Raw genomic sequence first — 24,027 nt, 5'->3', positions numbered from 1 at the left:
ACAAGATACTTCTGTAAAAATTATAAACTGACATCAGATGTTCTAGATTGGCATGACGAGTTTGTGATTTAGCATTGCTTTCTTCTATGAAATTTCTCGATTTGGGACCAGTGTAATTGACTAAATATTGTATTTTATTGTTGGCCTTTAGGCATTCAGGAGGCCATGACTACTACAGAGAAAATTCTGGGATCATAAAATTTAGCCAAGCGTGAAACTAAAAACTGGGAACATGAGAGAGAAAATGAAAAGCATACTATTAGGTTGGTGCAAAGAGTAACTGTGGTAATTGCCAAAAACCTCAATTACCTTTGCACCAATCTGATAATATAAATACAGAAAGTTCACTGTCCAATTACAGTGCAGCATGCTGAGTGCATCCTAGGAGGAATGGAAGTGCTATGGGCTTGCTGGTGAGACATTCAGTCCTCCTACCTCTGCACAGATGTTTTGCTCTGTGCTAGAAATTCTTCCTGTGATTCTGAATTTATTTCACTTTGTATCACACAGAGCTGTGGACTTGTTATTCCTCCATGGCCGATTTAGTCCTTGTTAGGCTAGAGACTCTTTTACTGTTCAGTCTATGTTATAGAGGGAATTACTTTTGTCAGGGATGGGGACATTATGGAAGAGCTGAGGGAAAGCCTACAAGGCTGCCTGGAATGATGACAAGGATAACTCATCATTCAAGAAAGAAGGAGCACTGGGCAGGAGCACAGAGGCATGAGAGAATGAGAGATGTGTTTGGGGAACACTGGCTGTGTGTTTTGCAAGGAAGTCCTACTGGAAACCCACACTAGAACCTAGTTTAGTTGGATAAAGACAGAAAATTATACACAAGGTCACACTCAATCATGGAGAACTGAGAAGCATATCACATAACTTTCCAGATTAAGTTTACAAAGACAGCAGGGGCCAAGGGAAGGAGTTAAAGAGAGACAGAGAGAAAAGGATAAAAAGTAGGAAAAAAAGAAGCAAGCAAGCAGGAATGAAAGTGGAAAGCGGGCAGAAAGAAATGAAACTGTAAAGGTTCCATGGAGAAGAGAAAGCATACAGTTTCCAGTTTCTTCTCCAGGTGTTTTATTTTTATTTTTGGAAGGGGGAGAGAGGGGAGAGGGTATGCACATTTATTTAGATGTGTCTACACGCTATAAGATTAATTTCAGAACAGAGAGACACTGCCTTTAAGACACGTGGACACATTCAATCAACAATTTCTATTTCTTTTTTTCTCTTCTTTCTCTCTTTTTTTTTTTTTTAGATGGAGTCTCTCTCTGTCACCAGGCTGGAATACAGTGGCACCATCTCAGCTCACTGCAATGTCCGTCTCCCAGATTCAAGCGATTCTCCTACTTCTATAGTAGCTAGGACTATAGACAAGTACCACCACGCCCACCTAATTTTTGTATTTTTAGTAGAGACGGGATTTCACCATGTTGGCCAGGATGGTCTCGATCTCTTGACCTCGTGATCCAGCAGCTTCAGCCTTCCAAAGTGCTTGGATTACAGGTGTGAGCCACCGCGCCCGGCCTCAGTGAACAATTTCTTAATTATTTTTATCACCCTCCATACCAGCTATCATACCTGAAACACAGGAGATGCTCAACAAAGAACAGTATGGCACAGTCCTTGTCTCAGTGGAATAAAGACAGATGACACGTCTGCCTGCCCCTCTCTCTATTCCAGTCACCTGGCCTTCTGTTATGCCTCAGCCATGCTAAGTATGCTCATATCCATATCCTTTGCATGTACTCTTCCCTCTGTCTCGAATGCTCTTCCAGCAGGCAGACACACAGCTTTCTCCCATATTTCCATATAGACTTGGCTTAAATACCAAATGTCACCTTATCTGAGATTTCTTCCTTGATGGCCCTCTTTCTCTGATCACTCTCTATTCTCCCCACTCTGTTTTTCTCATACATTTGTAGCCCCACTTCTCATGCAAATGCTTCATACATTTTTTCTAACATCTCCCCTAACTAGAAGGTAAACTTTATGAGAGCAGAGCCTTTGCATCCATTCCTAATCATCTCTCATTCATGCCTAGAAGAGCATCTGATGTGGTGTAGATGTCCAACAATATTTTTTGAATGAATGAATAATAGGTTCAGTGAAACAGACCTGGCTTTAAATCCTAACTCTGAAACAATGGAAAACACACTTAAATCTTTGTACGCCCCATTTCCCCATCATTAAAATGAGGAAACTAAGAATAGTATCTACTTATAAGAGTTGTTATAAGTAAGGCAGCTGAAAAGTACCTAGTCTGCTCACACCAGATAAGTAATAGGAATATAATGCATCATCCTAGCATCACTGTTGCTTGAAAATTTAGAGGACAAAGGAAGAAAACATGTGAGTAAATGCCAGGATCTTTATGATGCTACTTTTTTTAAGCAGGAGTCAGAAACATTAGACATTTTTCAACACTTGGGGATTGCCACATCTGCATCTTATATGGAGTGCTGCTATAGTATTCTGAGGGATCCCAAGGACCCAACAGACGCCTAGATCTTTGTCCTAAAGTTAAGGCCTGTGAGTGAAAAGTTTTTTGTGCACCTTTGTTCTCTCAGCCTCAGCATGGAATAAAAGGGCACAGACCTTCATGCAGGTGGGTGGGCACCTGGGAAGCAGAGGAAGTGGCATATAATGGCTACAAAGAACCCAATTTGAAAGCTGCCCAGCAGAGCCTGTTGTTGTACTGTCACTATCAGGCTTTTCAATGCTGTGCTAGGAGGCCTGTGTTATCTTATTTCAGGCTTTTCTGGTTGGTTGTTAGGGCTGTCTTCAGGTTACTAAATCGGAGAGGTCAAGTGGATGTCACTAGTCATTGAAATCAAGAGCCTTTTGCAATATGAAATATAGGGTCAGAGTAACACTGCTAGAAAAAAAAAAAAGCATAGTACTAGATTCTAGCTATACCAGCTAAACCTTGCTGCTTTATTTGGGGATAGAAGAGAGGTGAGAATGTGCATTTTCTCAGCATGCTAGGAAGTGGAAGGATCTGTCAGAATCTGAAGCTGACCAGAAATGGAAACGTCTAACCTCTTCCAAGCTCTACCTTGGAAGTTATTAATAAATTGACTAAAAACAGAAGATAAAGGAAGACTATGAAATGTGGGGTCTAATAATGGCAACTGTTGTGCTAGCGTTGGAACTTTGGCCAAAGTGGGGGGTGCCAATTTGGTATTTTTAAATGTGTATATTAATGCCAAAGGTTTCATCTTTTCTATTCAAAAGATTTGATTTTTTTAAAGTTCACTGAAGAAGAAATAAAGGTAGTGAAGAAAAACAAAAAGAATTCTCAACCTCACTCCTAATTAAATAAATACAGATTAAAACAATAAGGTGATGCCTTTTTAAAATTTGCTCTCAGATGGGTTATATTTGAAAAGTCTTCGATAATGTCCAAGATTGCTGAGGGCTTGCAAACACAGGCGTTCTCATACTGAGAGTCTTGTTGCAAATATTTCAGGAGGCAATTTGACAATGTCTGCAAAAATTTGAAATGTATATACTCTCTGACCCAGGAATCTTCCTTCATCAAATTCTCTTTCAGTAGTGTTTGCTGCTTACGCGAGCTTGAATGCTTACTAACCAAATAAATAATATGTGTGTATGTGTATATATTCGCATTGTTTGAAATAGCCAGAGGTCTCTATATCTACAAGGGTCTCTATAATTTAGTAATTACTAAATATAGTTGACTTTATAATGGGGTTCTATATATCAATTAACCATGAAGTTGCTAAATGTATATGCGCTGATATGAAAAGATTTTTAAGTTGCATTTGTATTCACAAACACTAAATTTGCCATAATTGTTCAACAAGAACACTCGTGTAAGTATATGTGTGTGTATACCTATACATAATCATCTGTATAAGCCTAAACAATTTCTGGAGAAATATAGCATATATATATGCTGTATTTCATATATGTTATATATATATATATACACATATACTTATATAACCTCTTAGCTTTTTATTGTTATCATTGCTATTTTTGTTGGTATAAAAGTAATCTATTTTCATAGTAAAACCACTCTGTAGCTGAGATATTGAAGACTTTGAGAACTGAGGTCTCTATTAACTCCCCAGAGCATTTCAGCAGCACTTACCTTATCCAAATTTTGACACACTTACTGTTCAATATGGAAACTAGGTTGGAAAGCTGGTGGATAGGATATAGAAAATGAGATTTCCAGTTCTCACCCAAGACCAGAATTAGTGGGATGCATAGTTATATAAAGTTTTGAGTTTCTTTTATTTTATTTCTGCCTGTTAAAATGCTAGTTTGAGGCTCATTTCAGAGTTCCCGGGCAGTCATTTTCACAGCTGGTTAAAGGGCCAAGGTTTGTTGTTCCCCAGTGAATAAGATTAGTCCTTGGGAAACTTGTTATGAGGTTACTTACTCATGCAAATAAACATTGGGACCAATAATTGTCCCCTGTCCCCTGTTCCTGCTGGCACAGATCACCACCAGTACAGAAACATTCAAGTTGAGGGTTGGGCCTTTTATTTCAGAAGTAAAAGGGAGAAGCAATAACGGCAAAGACGGTACTGCAGGTTCTCTTACAGATCACCATAATATACAACTATATATCCATGTGTAATTGCCATGTGAAAAATTCTAATAAAAGTCATGTTATTTTCCTCCAAAATCAAATATGCATAAAATGTGGCACCCAGTTTCAGGGAGTTAGTAAGTCTCTTGCATTCATCTGTTAGTGCTACAGGGCTCCACAGACCCAGTGGTTAAAGATCCCTCTTTCAGTAGATATACCTAAACAGTGACACACTAATATATTTATTAATTCAACAAATATTAAATGTTTCATCCAGGTGTGGTGGCTCATGCCTATCCCAGCACTTTGGGAAGTCAAAGCAGGCGGATCACTTGAGCCCAGGAGTTTAAGACCAGCCTGGGCAACATGGTGAGACCTTATCTCTACTAAAAAAGTAAAATAAAATAAAAATAAAAATGAATGTTTTGGGCTCTAAGTTATATTTTGGACATAGAACGGAGATTAAATAAGATGCAACTTTTCACACAGCTTTCAATCCACCAGTTTGGTCAATATTTTCTCTTTAACTACATGCATGACACACACACATACACAAATGCACCTATGTTAGGTAAATCAATAGAATGTAGGTTTCTTTTTTAGTATTTTAATGTACTGGGCTCCTACAATGTACACACACACACACACACACACACACACAGAATATTTAAACAATAAAATATTTGCTTCCTGGATGAGAACCTGTCAATTTGTCCTCTTTGAACTCGGGCCAATAATAAATGCCACATCCAATAAATATGTTCAAAACTTTCTTTTTTTTGTTTTTGAGACGGAGTCTGGCTGTGTCGCCCAGGCTGGAGTGCAGTGGCGCGATCTCGGCTCACTGCAAGCTCTGCCTCCCAGGTTCATGCCATTCTCCCGCCTCAGCCTCCGAGTAGCTGGGACTACAGGCGCCCGCCACCACGCCCGGCTAATTTTTTGTATTTTTAGTAGAGACGGGGTTTCACCGTGTTAGCCAAGATGGTCTCGATCTCCTGACCTCGTGATCCGCCCGCCTCGGCCTCCCAAAGTGCTGGGATTACAGGCTTGAGCCACCGCACCCGGCCAAAACTTTCAATACATCCTGTGATTGACTGTAGTTGACCCTGCTCTTTTCAGCTCACCTCCCAAGGCAGAAAGTAATACAAGAAAGAATAATATCCTTGTCACAGATGTAAACTACAAGATATCTACATATAAGAGGATAGCTGGTAAGAAATACCAGTGCCAACCATAGATTCTCACAGTACAAAAGCTTTCTAGAGGATCTAAGATAAAGTACTAGTTTATATAAATAACCACACATTCCTATGCAGACACTTGTTTTGGGGGCAAAGGTTCAGAATCTGTGCCATGGACTCCATCAGCAATCTGAGAAAGCCTGTGGACCCATTTTTTCAGAATGTTTTTAATGCATAAAATAAATTACCCAGAATAAACAAACAATAATTCAACTAAATTTAAATAAAGTTATTAAAAGATTAAAAAACAAGTATTTAATACCCTTGTATGTACTTTTTAAATTAATATATTATATATCAAGATCTACTGGCAGGTCTGATAACTAGTACAATTTTGAGGAAAGAATGAGCATAAATAATATTTTCAGATATAATGACTGCATTATTATATAAAAATTTCTGCGATTTCTATTGTGACAAAGTCGCTTATATTGCTAATACTACTACAGTTTATTTCCAACCCTTATAATTGAAAGTAATCTTGTAAGTTATAAGGTTTGTAAAAATAAAGATATAATTTTTTTTTTCTCATGTAAAAACTAAAGCTTTCCAGAGCTCACCTCCCCTCAAATTTGGGAACTTCAATACAAACAGAAATTACGCATAACACGTAATCTAGGGACATCTGAAATAGACCAAGAGTAAATTTTGAATAACAAACCCAGATAAGGATTCACAACACACTCTGTGTCAAATGTCTCAGTGTCTTGACTACAAAATACGTGAACACACTAAGGTCAGAAAATAACTTCTTGTTCAAAGTCAAAAACATGATGGCCAGGTGTAGTGGCTCATGCCTGTAATCTCAGCACTCTGGGAGGCCAACGTGGGCGGATCACTTGAGGTCAGGTGTTTGAGATCAGTCTGACCAACATGGAGAAAACCCATCTCTATCAAAACTACAAAAATCAGCCGGGCGTGGTGGTAGGTGCCTGTAATCCTAGCTACTGGAGAGGCTGAGGCAGGAGAATCACTTGAATCCAGGAGGCAGAGTTGCAGTGAGCTGAGATCGCACCACTGCACTCCAGGCTGGGCAACAGAGTGAGCCTTCATCTCAAAAAACAAAACAAAACAAAAAAACCATTACATTATTGTAGAGTATATTTTGAATAACAAACCCAGATAAGGATTCACAACACACTCTGTGTCAAATGTCTCAGTGCATATACTCTACAAGATGTACAACCTAGAATAAAAACAATGGGTTCCATATACGTAAACAATGAATGGGGTCTAGCACAGTGGCTCATGTCGGTAATCACAGTACTTTGAAAGGCCAAGTGGGTGGATCACTTGAGGTCAGGAGTTCCAGACCAGCCCAGCCAACATAGTAAAACACCGTCTCTGCTAAAAATGCAAAAATTCAGCTGGATGTGGTGGCGGGCACCTATAATCACAGCTACTCAGGAGGCTAAGGCAAGAGAATCACTTGAACCCGGAAGGCAGAGGGTGCAGTGAGCTGAGATCACGCCATTACACTCCAGCCTGGGCAACAAGAGTAAAACTCCATCACACACACAAAAAAACCTAACAGTAATAATAATAATAATAATAATAATAATAATAAGTGGATGGAGAAAAAAAGAAGATTTCAATCAGGAAATGAGAAAGAGGCCGGCCATGGTGGCTCACACTTGTAATCCCAGCACTGCGGGAGGCAGAGGCAAGCAGATGGCTTGAGGTCAGGAGTTCGAGACCTGCTTAGCCAACATGGCAAAACCCCATCTCTACCAAAAATACAAAAATTAGCCTGGCATGGTGGTGCATGCCTGGAGTCCCAGCTCTTCGGGAGGCTGAGGCAGGAGGATGATTTAAACCTGGGGGGCAGAGGTTGCAGTGAGCCGAGATGGCGCCACTGCACTCCAGACTGGGTGACAGAATGAGACTCTGTCTCAGGAAAAAAAAAAAAAAAAAAGGAAATGAGAAAGAGATAACAGAGATACCGAATTCTTAGCGCAGCTGATGAGACTGTAACCTGATTTTGATAAATACACTGTCAGATTGTGGCCGCTACATTTGCTAACACCTGGCTACCCTGACCTCTCTGTGCTATTTACTTCCAACCTCCTCCTCTCTGTTTGTCCTTGTTGTTGTTGTTTTAACTGGAGCCTTGGTTATTGACACAATCTCTTTCTGTTTCTCTCTCTCTTTTTTTTTTGGACACCGTGACAGGTCAGGTGTTATGCTTAGACCCTTTAAATCAATTGGTAGTTTTTGTTTTTTTTTTTTCTGTTTTGTTTTGACAGGGCTAACTTTTCAAATTAAATCCTTTTATTGAATTTTCACCCTTGGATAGTTTCTGAAGATGCTGCCTTTGCAAAAAAAAAAAAAAAGTAAAGTAAAATAAATAAAATTAGAACTGATATATTTCATGCCTTGTGAAAGCTAAGCCTGAGATGACAGTTTGGCATTATCAACCGCCATGCCTTCAGGGAGCACAGGAATAATGCTGGGTGTAAGAAAATGTGCAGATCACAGACAGTGATGGCCTCATTGTTTTTAGGATACAGTGTCATGTGCATTGGATGCCACAAGCCAGAAAGCAGCAGCATATGCCCAAAAGCTTGAAAATAAAAGCAATCCAGAATGCTACCAATTCCATCCAGAGTTTCCTAAACTAGGGGTGCGATCGTGGGAGACAGACCCTCAAGCTCTTTCACTAATTTTCTTAAAATTAGTGAAAAGTTGTGGAACTTTGCTACTCAAGCATGTTTCACAGACCCGCAGCATGGATATCATCCAGGAGCTTGTGAGAAATGCAGACTCTCAGGCCCCTACTGAATCACAATGCAGATCTTAACAAGGTCCCTAGGTGGGTAGCATACATGCTAAGGTTTAAGATGTGAGGCTCTAACATTTTCAGACAACTTGGTAAGTGAGGTAAGATAGCCAACTGGTAGCCCTGACAACTGGTCAGCCGGGTCTGCAGTCACTCAGCATATGCTCAGTGAGATCTCTCTACATGTAGATGCCGTGGCAAGTGCTGGAGACATAATGTTTTTGTTTTGAGATGGGATCTCACTATGTTGCCCAGGCTGGAGTGAAGTTGCTATTCATAGGTGTGTTCATAGTGCACTACAGTCTTGAACTCCTGGGCTTAAATGATCCTCCTGCCTCAGTCTCCTCAGTAGCTGGGACTACAGATGTGTGCTACCATTCCTGGCTCTGGAGATACAATATTGAATATGACATACATGGTCCCTGCTCTCATAAAACTTACAGACTGGTGGGGAGAAATGATTGTGATAGAATAATCACGTAAATAGAAAGCATAATTTCAAACGGAGAAGAACGTGATAAAGAAAAAAAAAAACATAGTTATATAAAAGCAATCAAAATAAGAAACTCATTTAGATTCAGAGTTTACGAAAGGCTTTTCTAAGAAATAGGTGATTAACCTGAGGTCCGAACCATCCACAGTAATCAATTATGCTTGATTGGTCAGGGTACGGGCAAGAGAGAAGGATATTCCAGAGAGAGAAAACAGCAAGTATCAAGGCTTTATGGCAAGACACATACCCCTGTATGTTCCAAGAATTGAAAACACGCCTAAAGGCCTGCAGACAAGGAGTGAGGAAAGGGCAGAGTAAGATTAGGCTAAGGGAATGGGCAGGCACAGGTTATGCTGTAGCTATAGGTCAAGATGAGAATTTAGCTCTGTATGATCAAAGCAACGTGAAGTAAGCAAGACCTGGAGTGCAGTGGCGCAATCTCAGCTCACTGCAACCTCCGCCCCCCCGGGTTCACGTGAGTCTCCTGCCTCCGCCTCCCAAGTAGCTGGGACAACAGGCGTGTATCACCATGGCCAGCTAATTTTTGTATTTTTAGTAGAGATGGGGTCTCATGATGTTGGCCAGGATGGTCTCTATCTCTAGTAAGCAAGACTTTTAAATAATGATGTGTTTACTTTTGCATTAAGAAAATATTGATCTCTGTTATATAGCAAGAACTGGACCTTGGAGTCCAAGATAACATCATCTGCTCCAGGGAAATGGAGAGGTCACCACCAGAGTGAGCCCACTGAGGAGGTGGGAAAGCCGCTCTGACCTGTTGAGCTCATTCCGTGTCAGGCACAGTGCTGGGCATGTCACACATGGCGGCTTTGCCTGGGTTACAGAGGACGATGGTCAGCCTTGACCCCTGACCTGTGCCCCTACTGACTCTGTCAAAAAACATATTCACTCCCCCCAAAAAGGTAAACAAAACTGTTAGAGATGAGAAATCTCATGGTACATCCATAGTAATAAAAAAAAATGCGTGGTTTCTGGGGAGTTTGGGTCGTAGCGGTGACCTGCTTTGTTTGGCTGTAAGCTGGTAAAGTGCAGGATCTTCTGCCTTTGTGTGCAGAAGAGCTAAGGAACGGTAGACAGGCACAAATGGCAGTGATTAGGGTGCTTTTGAATTGTGAGGGATATTTTAGAAACTGGGAATGTCTTAGAAATGAGATGATCCCTCTCTGGGCCAGCGCTGGGCAGCCTACACCAGCCTCATTGCTCTGTGGTAATTGTGGATAGTCCATTCTCTTCCTCTCCTCCACATCTGAGACCTCTTTCTTTCTCCCTATCTTTTCTTCCCTCACCCTCTTCTATCTGCAGTTTCCCCCTTTTCTCATTTTCTTTTACCCCTCTCACCTGGAGTGCTCTATCTTAGGCCTAACTGTACCCTCTCAAATGCTTAGCCCTTCTGAGGATCCTCCGTGCCAGAGAAGGGGAAGGAACCATTCATCGCTGGTGTTAGTAGGTCAGACACTGTGTGAAGTATTTTATGTGCATGGGTTTCTCGAATTCTCACCTGGATGGGCTTTGTGAGACAGACATCACTGTCCTCTACTTATTTACCATAGGAGCTTACGTATATTATTACTTAAGCTTTCTATGCCTTTGTTTCTTCATACGTGACATGAGAAAAACAACCTACAACGTTGTCATGAGGCCACGAGGTGTAGTCCTGTCCTTCACTGCAGCATAACCACCCGGAGTTGATGAGAACTACTGACGGGTGAGCAATTCACTCAACTGACTCTCCTCCTGCTGCCTCTGATGGGGACACACAGAAAAATTCTCTCTCTCTCTCTTTTTAAAAATTCTTTCCAAGTGTTTTGTGAATCTCCGAACAAGACAGTGAGGGATGGCCTGGATGGTATCTGACAAAATAAGGAGACTGAAGAAACAATTCAACACAAAACAGTAGCAGCAGCAGCAACAACAAAACACTTCAGGAATCAAGAGTTTGGAGGTATTCTCTTTACCTGGAAAGCCACTTTGATTGGATGAGAGGGCTGTGCTGGTGTCACCACTATCCAAAAATACATATTTCTGGATAACATATATTTATAAATATATATGAAAATATATATTTATGAAAAATTATTAAGACTATTTTGCATTACTGAAGACAGGAAATGTCTTCATGCCCAAATCACACGATTATTGCCACTGTGCCATTGTACCTACCTACCTATCCTGAGCTCTTCTGAACAAAAGATACCTGCACTTTACTAGCTTAGAGTCAAAAGAATCAGGTCACCCCTGCAACCCCAAATCCCCAGAAACCACACATCCATTATTACTCTGCATACACCATGAGATTATTATACAGACTCAGTTCATGACAGAGTCATAGAACTAATATTACTAAGAATATTGTGGCAAAGTTGATTTACTTACGACCATCCACAGTTCTGGCCTCAAGATGCACAAGGTCTGGTTCTTTATTTGACCCCATCACAGACCTAAAAAATGGGGAAACATGAAAAGAAACATCCATATTAATGACTTCACATGTGCCTTAGAGGAACTCGGCAGAGCCCCAGACTACTAATATCCACAGGCATCTAAACCCACAATCTTTAGAATATATCTACTCAATTTCTTTATACAGCCTGACAGTAAAATTTCCACTTAAAATAAAAATGATAATGAAAACTTCACTTGATGAAAGGCAGGCTGCATTCTAGCAAGGATGTTGTGTATTATTAGCTGGGACCTGCATACAGGTCCTACACATGCTGCGTGTGTACTCTAGCAACAACCCTAGTGACAGCGTATTAAACTTCCAAAACGTATGAGACAGATGCCAGGCATGCTGCTTCAGCTGGGTGACTTGAACAGTGATTTCCGTAGCACACTGATCTAATTAATTTTTTCACTGAAATTTGCCAAACCACCTACTACTGCCCTATGAACAAACACTGTGATGCAACCCATGCAGCGGCAGTTAACAGCAGAGTGACGATTCTCTGTATTGTCGAACTCGTGTGAAGAGAAATAGATGCACCTCACTTTCTGAAACGTGCCTGAAACTGTATGTGTAAGCAAAATAAAAGTGTATTTAAAACGCCTTGGAGACACATATTATTTTGTGTAATCTTGCAGTAAGCTATATTAAATATAAAATAATTATTGTTCTGTAACATAAATAATATGGGCAATCACGCTTTATCTCTAGGATTTTTATACAATGAGATTAATTAAACTTGGGAACATCTGCACTTTTTGAAAAAAAAAATCAGGCTTTGCAGAACTTTAATTCATTCCATTTCGACATAGAAAACAGCAAAATGCCTCCAAACTGGTCCCCAGCCACTCAGCCCAGCCACTCAATCAAGGCTAGAAAATGCAAATGTTAAAACTACTTATCCAGGACCGGGCCGGGCGTGGTGGCTCACGCCTGTGATCCCAGCACTTTGGGAGGTCAAGGCGGGTGGATCACGAGGTCAGGAGATCGAGACCATCCTGGCTAACACGGGGAAATCCCATCTCTACTAAAAATACAAATAATTAGCCAGGTGTGGTAGCAGGCGCCTGTAGTCCCAGCTACCCTGGAGGCTGAGGCAGGAGAATGGCGTGAACCCGGGAGGTGGAGCTTGCAGTGAGCCGAGATCACACCACTGCACTCCAACCTGGGCGACCGGGTGAGACTCCGTCTCCAAAACAAAACAAAAAAAAAGTACTTATCCCTCCAGAGCTTAGTGTGGTATCCATGACCCTACACAGACTGGGTCCATCTCACTTTTGCTGCCTCATCTCCTGCCACACTGAAAGATGTTGCCATTGCCTGAAAGTGCCACATTCATTTCCTCCCCCGACCCGTGAGCCTCTGTAAGCTTCTGCCTTCAGCTTGAGAAGCTCTTCTCCAGCTTCACCTAACCCCTGAATTGTAGTTTAAGACACAACTGAAAATTCACTTCCTCTGTTAAATATGTCTCATTTACAACAGGGAAAGCCTTTTCCTCCTATCAGCAAGTGTTTGTTATAAATCCTGTAAGATCCTTATCAGAGTTTGTTATAAAGAATTATTTTTGTGTTTTTCCAATGTGAAGGCATCCCCTTCCCCCAAGAGAGACACACAAACACCCAAATACAAAAGAACACACACAGAGATACTCAATGAAGCTACTGGAAGGTCTTCTCTTTACACACTTTCTATTCATAGTATAGTTCCTGGTATATAACAGACAGTCAAATGTGAAAGGAAAGAAGGAAGGAATGAAGGAAAGACTAAAGAAATGGAAAGAAGTTAGGAGGAAAGGCAGGGAGGACAAGAGGGAGGAGATACAGAGAAAGAAAGCAAAGGAGCTATAAAGGTCTGTGGGTTTTCTGAAGTAAGTACATTAATCATTGTCCTAGGGGCATTCCCAGAACTCTACTTATTTAAACTCATTTTCCCAACTCAAAGAATCTGAGGGCTAGCTGGCTTAATCACTCTTCATCTGGAGAAAAGAAGTCTCCTTAAGGCCCTGTTATTGCTGTCAATAAGTTTTCTCTGATTGATACATGGCCTGAAATTCAGAGCCTATGCTTGAAACATTATATCCTACTTTCTTCTTCCCCTAGGAAGCAGATATTTCCTAAAAAGGGTTTCATAACTTCCCTCATATAGACATGGGACGTGCATTTGGACCTTTTAATCAATGGAATCTGCTTGAATCCAGGCAGAAAGTGACCCTTTCATCAGCATTTCAGTTAAGTACTGCAGCGACTACTAGGCTTCGGGTGGTGACTCTCCCCACACTGAAGCATTAATTGGATCCACAGGTGACCTCTTCTGACAAGACCAGTCATGAGCATTAAAAAAGAAAATGAGTTGCTTGACAAGCCTAAATCCAGAAAGCTCAGCAGTTAACTGTTTTATTTCAAAATGAGCCATTACATGTTGTTCAACTGTCCACTTTGTTTTAAGTTTCATCCTTGAAATGACTACCACCATTGATTCCCAGGAGAAACCTAGCACCCCAGAAACACAAGGTTAAAACTAGCATGCAAGCCTATCTGCTCAGCTTATGGCTAGTGTCAACGGGAGGCAAAATAATTACCCTGGATTCAGTGTAGCTTTCCATGTGCTTATGGCCTCAAATAAATAGTAGCATTTTAAAAAAATCTTGTATTATCTTTAATGGCAAAGCTGTTGTTTCCAGTGACATCCCCTACTGCCTTATCAACAAATAAAAAAAGAGGCAAGGTCAGGTGCGGTGCGGTGGTTCATGCCTGTAATCCCAGCACTTTGGGAGGCTAAGGCAGGCAGATAATGAGCCAAGTGATTGAGACCATCCTGGCCCCGTCTCTACTAAAAATACAGAAATTAGCTGGGTGTGGTGGTGGGTGCCTGTAGTTCCAGCTACTCGGGAGGCTGAGGCAGGAAAATCCCTTGAACCTGGGAGGCAGAGGTTGCAGTGAGCCAAGATCACACTACTGCACTCTAGCCTGGGCAACAAAGTGAGACTCCATCTCAAAAAAAAAAAAAGAAAGGAAAAAGAAAAAAGAGGCAAGTGCAAAACAGAATTCTTTGTTCTCCCCAAATCTACTGTGGCTAACAAACCTCCTTATTCTGCCTACATGTTTCCTCATCCAAAGTAAAACAATTACAAACTATGAAACAAAACTTTACATATGAAAGTCAAACCATAGTGTTTCCAATAATTTTTATCTGATGATGTCCTCATTCCTAGACCTGTGGTCCAAGAGTATCTCTAGCAGTCACAGATGATAAAGAATTATTGCTGCTTTTACTTTATAGCCCTAGTGAGTTCTTAATTGCTGAGGCCAATCAATGCTAAATGTCTGTGTAAGTGCTGATTTTAACAGTCCTGTCATTGACCAGATACCTTGGAAAAGCATATGACTGCAGTTGACCCAAATGATATTACTCTAGCCTACATATGCTCCTAAATTTTAGCTGGAGCTATGGAGTTAGGAGGTATTCTGTGTGTTTTGAGACCAACTATGGGTGTCATCATCATCCTCATCATTAAACATCACCATCATTATAATCATCAAAGAAAAACAGCATCAACATAGAATTTAATACAAAATGAACTCTTCATGGTCTTACTTGCAGAATGAGATCTTGAGACTGATACTCAAGCATCTCTATCCAAAGACGTTGGCAAATCTGACTTCTAGTATTAAGCATAAGAGATTGGGTACCTTTGCTTTATGCCTCTAGGTTATCCAGCACATATCACTGTCATAGTTCATAATGATTTGCTACATGTCTGCATAAATGACTCTCTTACTACACTGGACTCCCAAAGGCAAATGTTCTTTTATCACTGAACTCTCTATGCTTACCAAAATACAGAGAAGCAAGCTTTCTCAGTAAATACAATACAACATTTTTGTACCAGTCAGTATTTACTAATGTCCAATACAGGATGTTATTCATTTCTGGGACTCAGAACCTCTCTATAAATAAACGATAAAAATTTTGTCTAGGATATTTTAATTATAAAAAAAGGTAATAGGTAGATGTATCTTGTATACCTTTATATTGCCTTTATGTTGAACCAGGAAAATGAACTCCCTTCTTGAACTGAATTTTATGGAAGGGAAAGGGAGTCTTTCTGTGCACATCTTGATGTCTGCCTAGGATCTCCTCTCATCCTTCTTCTGCCTTCATGACTCTTATTGCTGTGGCTCAGCTGCAGATGACTGAAGTTGAAAATAGGCTTCTCAGCAGGGGTGCCACTTAAGCCAAGTTGGTTATCCTTTCTGAGACTTTCAGAATGATGAACATACTTTTGCACAGAAAAAATTAGGCCATGTTACAATTGGTGAGTCATTTGTCAATCTCCTTTATTGACAGACAGACTAAAACCTTTCTGTATCTCTGTGCTAGGCACCTGCATGCCACAGATAGATTATCAAAAAGCATTAACTGAATGGTTTTTGAGAAAAGAGAAGTGCACAAACCAGCCATATCAGCATGTATTAATTTATCTGTATATGTAACTTTCGTTGTTAGTTAACATCTGTGCTGTCACTTTTTTAGTCTTTAAAATAAGTTAACATAATTTTTCCTATATTTTTCCTATAATATACATCTTTAAGTACCTAGAAGATTACTGGCACATAGCTAGGGCTCAGGAAAAATAGGTAATTTATTTATTCTCTTTTTCCCCCTTTTTATTTCAAGAAATGGGGGGGGGTGGAATATTAATACCTAAGAAATTAAAATTTCTGTTGGTATTAAACAATTCTTGGCCAGGCGTAGTGGTTCACACCTCTAATCCGCAAATCACCTGAGGTCAGGAGTTTGAGACCAGACTGGCCAACATGGTGAAACGCCGTCTCTACTAAAAGTACAAAAATTAGCTGGGTGTGGTGGCGGGCGCCTGTAATCCCAGCTACTCAGGAGGCTGAGGCAGGAGAATCGCTTGAACCCAGGAGGTGGAGGTTGCAGTGAGCCGAGATCGTGCCACTGCACTCCAGCCTTGGCAACAAGAGCGAGAGTCTGTCTCAAAAAACAAACAAACAAAAATTCTTGACATATCATGGATGCTTAACAGAAATGATTTAACAAAATTATTTATTCTCATAAGTCAATAGACAAAAAATGAGTCAATGGTTCAGAGATCAATTATATGAATATATAAAATTCAATTATTCATTCATTTATTTAGTCAGTGAAACATTCCAAACCCCTACTATGAATAAGATTGAGAGCTCCATAATTACTGCATTTAAGAGCTTTAGAACTACAGAAGAGGCAGTAACCCAATGAAGCAAGGGTTCTAACATTCAAGGTGCTATTTGAAGCCACAGGAGGAATGACCTTTCGCCTGTATATGGAAACCTGGAGGAAAAGCAAGGTCCAGGAGCCCTTTGGAGTAAATGAATCAAATCTTCAAGTATACGCAGCAATAGGATCAATGGACAGAAGGGGTGAACAGCCTTCTAACTACAGACAAATAGCAGGCACTGGGGCCCTAGTTCAGAGAGGATGGCCCATATAGGCATCTATTGTAAGTCAATAGGCTGGATCCAGTGTTCCCAAAGTACATTAGTAAAAGAAAACTGGAAAGATAACAGGGGCCCAATCAAAAAGCCCCTTTTGCATAATGCTAAGGTTTTGTATTCGATCCTGAAAGCCATGAGATGGCGCTAAAGAAAGGTAAGCATACACATTTATAAACAGGTGAAAAGAACTTCAGTCCTGGTCTACGTGTGGTCCTCGCTATTGAGGGAGTATGAGGTGAAGTTGCACAGGTCATCTAGCTCAGCTTCGTTGAGGAAAACAAGATAAAGCCCATTGCAGCCTCCTGCATCTATGCTGCCAGTATCTTAAGTAGGTGTTCACATTTAGGAGCTATTTTGAAATAAAGCCTAAAGATCACTGAAGACAAGAATATGAAGAAAAACAAATCACACCCTGAAATAGTATACCAGTAATGTGAGCAGCGCAACATCAGCCTTCTGAAATACAATCGGCCAAATGCGGCCTGTGTAGACATTTTCTACAGAGAAACTCAGAAATGTCACTAGTTTATCATTTGCCTGGCATTTTGTCCAAGTTTATACCAGCTTAATAGAGTGCCTAATAAATGCTGCAGAGCCACAAAATGTCCTGATGTAGATAACCGCAGAGCAAGTATTACAAAATAAATATCATGATATGATAGCACCTATTTATTCAGATTCAGAATTGCAGTTAATGGTATATGGGAAAGAACGAGGAGGGACCTCCAGAGGAACAGGAGCTGGAAGGATAGAGACCCCTGCCTTCCTCTTCATGTTCCCACAGCCCCTCTTCATAAACAAAGCCCATGAGGGCAAGAGGTCCTGTCTGCTACCAAAGTGCCTGGCAGGTATTGGCATTGAGATACCTTGGTTTCCTCTCCTACAGTCAAGGGTTTCCGAATCACCTGCCACCATAATTAGCCTTCAGACAAACATCTTCAAGATAATCCTGGTTAAGGCCACAGCTTTTGTTTTTGAATACAGCATCTTAGCCTGAGGTCTCATCTACTGTCCAACGAGGGCAAATGGGCCAGATAATCTACAAAGCAGCCTAAGGTACCATTTAACCTCCCCCTTAAGCCTAAGAAACATGTCTGCTTTCTGCTTTTATTCCTCTGGCCCCCCGCACTGTCCCATTGGTTCCCCAGAACCAAAGGTACTTACTAAAAATAACAAATACATAGATCAATAAATAGACAGATAAAAACGATGCTTAATCTCCTCAATGCATAATGGCCTACTGAGAATCAGCATTGACAGCATCCTGAAGCCCTCTATATGCTGCATTTTGTCATCTTTACTGCCCAAACCAGAAGCCCAAGTGTTTATTTCTATGATGTCTGCAGCAGTGTGTGTGTGTGCATGTGAGTGTGTGTGTGTAGGTGTAGGGGAGCAAAGTGAGGCATGCAAGTCTGACCTGGACCGAAGAAATACATAAAGCTCAGGAGGGCAGTGAGGAGGTGAACATGTTTATTGAGCAAAGGGCTTGGTAAATAGGACTAAAAGTTTAAACAACGATGTTTAGAAACAAGCAACCTATCTCTAAAGACATCACAATGAGCAGACATAAACCAGCCAAGATGAAGTTTTTCTTTTCTAATTTAATGACTTTGCTTTTTCCATCAGTGTTTGCATTTTTGTGTTTCCTTCTTATTTCCCCACTTTTATGCTTCCCTCTCTGTCTTTGTTGTTTCTTAAAAAAAAAAAAAATATATATATATATATATTTAAAGAGGAGGATGGTGCAGGCATGGTGGCTCACATAATTTAGGAGGCCGAGGCAGGTGGATCACTTGAGGTTGGAAGTTCGAGATGAGCCTGGCCACCATGATGAAACTCCATCTCTACTAAAAATACAAAAATTAGCCAGGTATGGCAGCGCACATCTGTAATCCCAGCTACTCAGGAGGCTGAGGCAGGTGGATCGCTTGAACACTGAAGGTGAGGTGGAGGTGGAGGTTGCAGTGAGCTGAAATCATGCCACTGGACTCAAAAAAAAAAAAGAATAAAACTATGTGGGGGTCCAGAGAGGGACCATGCCCAGATCAGTGCTCCTGATCCCCACACAAAAATCACAGTGCCAATGAGATACAGAGAAATGCATTTCAAATGATCAAAGAGCATGAAATTAAGGTAAAGGAAAAGCTTAAAATATTTTTAATAAGGTTTCTTTTTATCTTTTTAAACTTTAGTGGTATCATACCCTGCGTATTTTTAGCAACTTGTTAAATGTACTCAATAATATATCTTAGAGATGACTCCATACCAGAACATAAAATTAATGAGATAAATCTCTATTTTATTGCAACCTATTAAATGAAAATATCCAATTTATTCAGTCATTGTCTATTGATGGACCCAAAGAAAAAATATACATAAATGGGAAAAATAACTGAAGATACACATTAAAAATTCATAATTGTAGTCACTTTTGGTAGAGTTTGGGGGTTGTGGGTAATAGTCAAAGGGATCCTTATCCTTATCAGTAATTTAAGAATTTTTGTAAGGAAGATGTATGTATGCAATACTCTAATAATTAATACATCTGTACTATTAATAAAAAGAAAATATTCTCCATCTGGAAAATAAAGTCTAAGTGGGTAGTAAATGTGCACAAATCACAAAGGGAGAGAAAAAAGGATGAGTGGCATTTCCGTAGGGAGGAGACCTGGGATTTTCTTAAGTCTTGAATACTTACAAGTCTGACACCATCTTAGTAAGAGGGCCAGGAAGGTAAAAGCCTGGAAGAGTTCTGGTCAGAGAAGCAGTGCTAAGGACCTCCTGGAGGGGCATGCTTGCATTGACGTTAAATTCAGCGGGAGAAAGGAGGCTGGAGACCCTGCGTGGGGCTAGAGGAGCCACAGTAATAGAAGACAGGGAGAAGAGAGAACCTCTCCACTTCTCCTCTCTTTATCCATTTCTGTTAAGGACAAAGAACTTTAGACTAGAGGGTAGAGCAAATATAAGTTTAAAGGAATTGCTCAGCGCAGTGGCTTACACCTGTAATCCCTGTATTTTGGGAGGCTGAGATGGGAGGATTGCTTGAGTCCAGGAGTTTGAGACCAGCTTGGGCAACAAAACTAAACCCCATCTCTATTAAAAAGTTTTTAAAAGTCCAGGCACAGTGGCTCACGTCTGTAATCCCAGGATCTCACTATACTGCCCCAGCTGGTCTTGAACTCCTGGACTCAAGCAGTCCTTCCACCTTGGCCTCCCAAAGTACTGAGATTACAGGCATGAGCTGCTGTGCCCAGTCAGGGACTGTTTTAAAAGGCAAGGTTAGCGGACTAGGTATTTGAACTATACCCTCACTATGGATGACCAAAAAGGTTGGGTAAATATTTAAAGTAATAACAGATCTACCAAGGAAAGAAAAGAATTATGAGGCCAAAAACTGAGAGAAGATGGAAATTCAGAGAAGAAAGTCCAGAGTTTGGCCCACTTTTCCCCTGGGGAAAACTGTCATTGTCTTGGCTACGCATGGTGGCTCACGGGTGTAATCCCAGCACTTTGGGAGTCCAAGGCAGGCGGAGCACTTGCAGTCAGGAGTTTGAGACCAGCCTGGCCAACATGGTGAAACCTCGTCTCACTAAAAATACAAAAGCTATCCTGGCGTGGTGGCACATACCTGCAATCCCAGCTACTCCAGAGGCTGAGGAAGGAGAATGGCTTGAACCTGGGAGGCAGAGGCTGCAGTGAGCCCAGACTGCACTACTGCACTCCAGTCTGGGAGACAGAGACACTCTGTCTCAAAAAAAAAAAAAAAAAAGGAACTGAAAATTTAAACAAGGCCGGGCGTGGTAGCTCAAGCCTGTAATCCCAGCACTTTGGGAGGCTGAGGCAGGCGGATCACGAAGTCAGAAGACCGAGACCATCTTGGCTAAGACGGTGAAACCCCGTCTCTACTAAAAATACAAAAACAAAATTAGGCGGGCGTAGTGTCGGGCGCCTGTAGTCCCAGCTACTCGAGAGGCTGAGGCAGGAGAATGGCGTCAACCCGGGAGGCGGAGCTTGCAGTGAGCCACGATCGCGCCATTGAGCTCTAACTGGGCAACAGAGCGCGACTCCGTCTCAAAAATAAATAAATAAATAAATAGAAAAGAAAATTTAAACCTGAGCATTTTGCTGCTGGAGATAACCTGACCCCATGGAAATAATATTCCATAAGAGAATTCCAGAACAGCTATCTCCACATGTTTTGTTTGAACACCTCAAGCAAAGGGAGGAAAGTAGGCACACCCACTACATGATGGTTTCTTAGATGTAAGTTGTGGAAATGCAGTACAGTACTTACATACTAACTTTAGAAAATATACACAAAATAGAAACTAAAATAGGAGCAAAGAATAATCAGAAAGTATCTTTTTCCCACACCTCAGTAAATCACCAATTATCCCACTAGGGTATGGGTGCAGGTAAGTCACCATGGAGACTATTGCTCTAAACCGAGGATTCCTGGGATATCCTTAATATGTAACACCAGGCATGGCAGATGGTTGATTCTGAATTAATTTTTTAATGAATAAATGAGTAAATTTTTGAATATGTTTTCTAGACATTAGTGGTTTAGCACTGAATAAAACAGAACAATCCCTGTACCTCATGAAGCTTACAATTCAATAGGAAAGACAGGGAAATTAAAAATAAACATGTCAGGTGATGCTCACAATACTTCTCAAAAGCTGTGTTAGGAAAAATATATAAAATACAAAGCATTTAGCCATATCAGAAAAACAAAACAAAACATTGTTCCATGGTGTCAATCAATGGCTGGTTTCCATCTATTAAGTGTGAGATTGATGTCACATAGGGCCGCAAGGCTGTGCTCTTGTCGGTGTCCTGCTCATCAATTGTCAACAACTTGGATGAAAATACATGTTGTGTGCCTACAAAATTCACACATGACACAAATTCAGGAAAAATAATGACAAGATAAGAGAAAGACAGTGTTATCTCTGAAAGTAATTTACTTGCCTAAGGGCATACGGCTAATAAAAGCTACAATCAGACTGGAACCTAGGCATTCTATTTTCTCTAAGGCTCCATATACCACCTGTAAAAAGGATAGAGATAATAGTACCAAATAATACGATTGTTTTGAAAGGTAAAAGACAAAATATGTGTAGCTACTACTGCTGTCAACAGTATGAATTAAGGAATCCTTTAGAGACAGAAATTCTGTTAGAGAGTAAGTAGTTCAAACACCTCCTGTAAGAAAGCCCAGGCTTCCAGAGAGCACATACCACATCCAAAGTCATACCACTCAGAGTGTATCAAGGTTAGAATTACTAACCCAGATCCTTAACTCATCTCAATAATTCTTTTCATGGAAAAAAAAAAATTACCCCTTCGTGTCTGAGGCAAGACGGTGTTAACTAGGAAGGTAATGTGTGTGTCTTACACACTAAAAAGATAAGGAGAAGCTGGACATGGTGACTCACATCTGTAATTCTAGCACTTTGAGAGGCTAAGGCAGGTGGACTGCTTGAAGCCAGGAGTTCGAGACCAGCCTCGTCAACATGGCGAAATCTCGTCTCTACTAAAAATACAAAACTTGGCCGGGCGTGGTGGCTCACGCCTGTAATCCCAGCACTTTGGGAGGCCAAGAAGGGCAGATCACGAGGTCAGGAGATCGAGACCATCCTGGCTAACATGGTGAAACCCCGTCTCTACTAAAAATACATTAAAAAAAAAAATTAGCTGGGCACAGTGGCGGGCACCTGTAGTCCCAGCTACATGGGAGGCTGAGGCAGGAGAATGGTGTGAACCCGCAAAGCGGAGCTTGCAGTGAGTGGAGATCGTGCCACTGCACTCCAGCCTGGGCAATAGAGCAAGACTCCGTCTCAAAAAAACAAAAAAAAACAAAAATTAGCTGGGCATAGTGGCATGCACCTGTAATCCCAGCCACTTGGGAGGCTGAGGCAGGAGAATCACCTGAACCCAGGAAGCAGAGAGGTTGCAGTAAACCGAGATTGTGTCACAGCAATTCTGCCTGGGTGACAGAGTGAGACTCTTTGTCTCAAAAAAAAAAAAATTTTATGTATACATATGTGTATGTCTCTCTCTCTCTCTCTCTCTATATATATATATGGAGAAATAATGGAAAATCCCGACATTTCAACATCCTGCAAGCATTATATGTATTGGAAGTCACGAGCCTGGACATATTTGAGGGGTCCCATGTCCCAGAGATTGGAAACAGGCTAGATATTAATTTCTTCAGCTTAGACGTTAAATAGCAGGGTTTCTAAGTTTGAAGGTGGCTTTTTTGCAGTCACTTGCAAAATGACTAATAAATTATCTCCCTTCTCAGAAAACACAGTGTCAGTTTTTACATGGACAGTCAGTGCCTGGCCTGTAGGTAAGGCTGGTTTAGCTATCCTTATAGTCGCTTTTCCATACTTCATCAGATTATTATGACACAAAGCCTTCTCTTGCTTTATTGTTGGGTATTGGTACTTCTGCAAAAATACACTAAGAGGCTGTTGCCCTCAAATTCTTCAGCTGAGAAGGAAAAGAGATCCAGTCAGTAAAGCTTGGAAAGGAGTAAGAATAGAATTGGGTTAGATATAGGAGGAAATTAGATTGATCTTCATCGCAGAGGCAATTTCTGGGGTGTGAAATGGCAGCTGCTCTCCTTAGCAGAGGTTGAGCATCCCTTATCTGAAGTACTTGGGACCAGAAGGTTTCAGATTTTGGGTTTTATTTTTCAGACTTTAGAATGTCTGCATATACATACTGAGATATCTTAGGGATGGAACCCAAGTCTAAACACAAAATCCATTTATGTTTTATAACACCTTGTACATATAACCAGAAGATAATTTTATATCTTTTTTTTTTGAGATGGAGTCTAGCTCTGTCTCCCAGGCTGGAGTGCAGTGGCACAATCTCGGCTCACTGCAGCCTCTGTCTTCTGGGTTCAAGTGATTCTCATGCCTCAGCCTCCCAAGTGGCTGGAACTATAGGCGCATGTAAC

At 40.9% G+C, this 24,027-nt stretch overlaps 1 protein-coding gene across 3 annotated transcripts in view; it reads right to left on the bottom strand.

The window, feature by feature from the left end:
* SORCS1 (sortilin related VPS10 domain containing receptor 1) overlaps positions 1 to 24,027 on the bottom strand; it is a 597,227-nt gene that overhangs the window by 152,001 nt on the left and 421,199 nt on the right. For all 3 annotated transcript variants that reach the window (XM_033183443.1, XM_033183451.1, XM_033183459.1), the window contains exon 6: positions 11,478 to 11,542. In XM_033183443.1, the coding sequence (XP_033039334.1) occupies positions 11,478 to 11,542 (65 nt within the window). The remainder of the gene's footprint in view (positions 1 to 11,477; positions 11,543 to 24,027) is intronic.

This window comes from Trachypithecus francoisi, unplaced genomic scaffold (genome assembly GCF_009764315.1).
Source record: "Trachypithecus francoisi isolate TF-2019V2 unplaced genomic scaffold, Tfra_2.0 Contig01579, whole genome shotgun sequence".
Taxonomy (NCBI): domain Eukaryota; kingdom Metazoa; phylum Chordata; class Mammalia; order Primates; family Cercopithecidae; genus Trachypithecus; species Trachypithecus francoisi.
The sequence above is the reverse complement of the archived record's forward strand: the minus strand, read 5'-3'. Positions and strand labels throughout refer to the sequence as shown.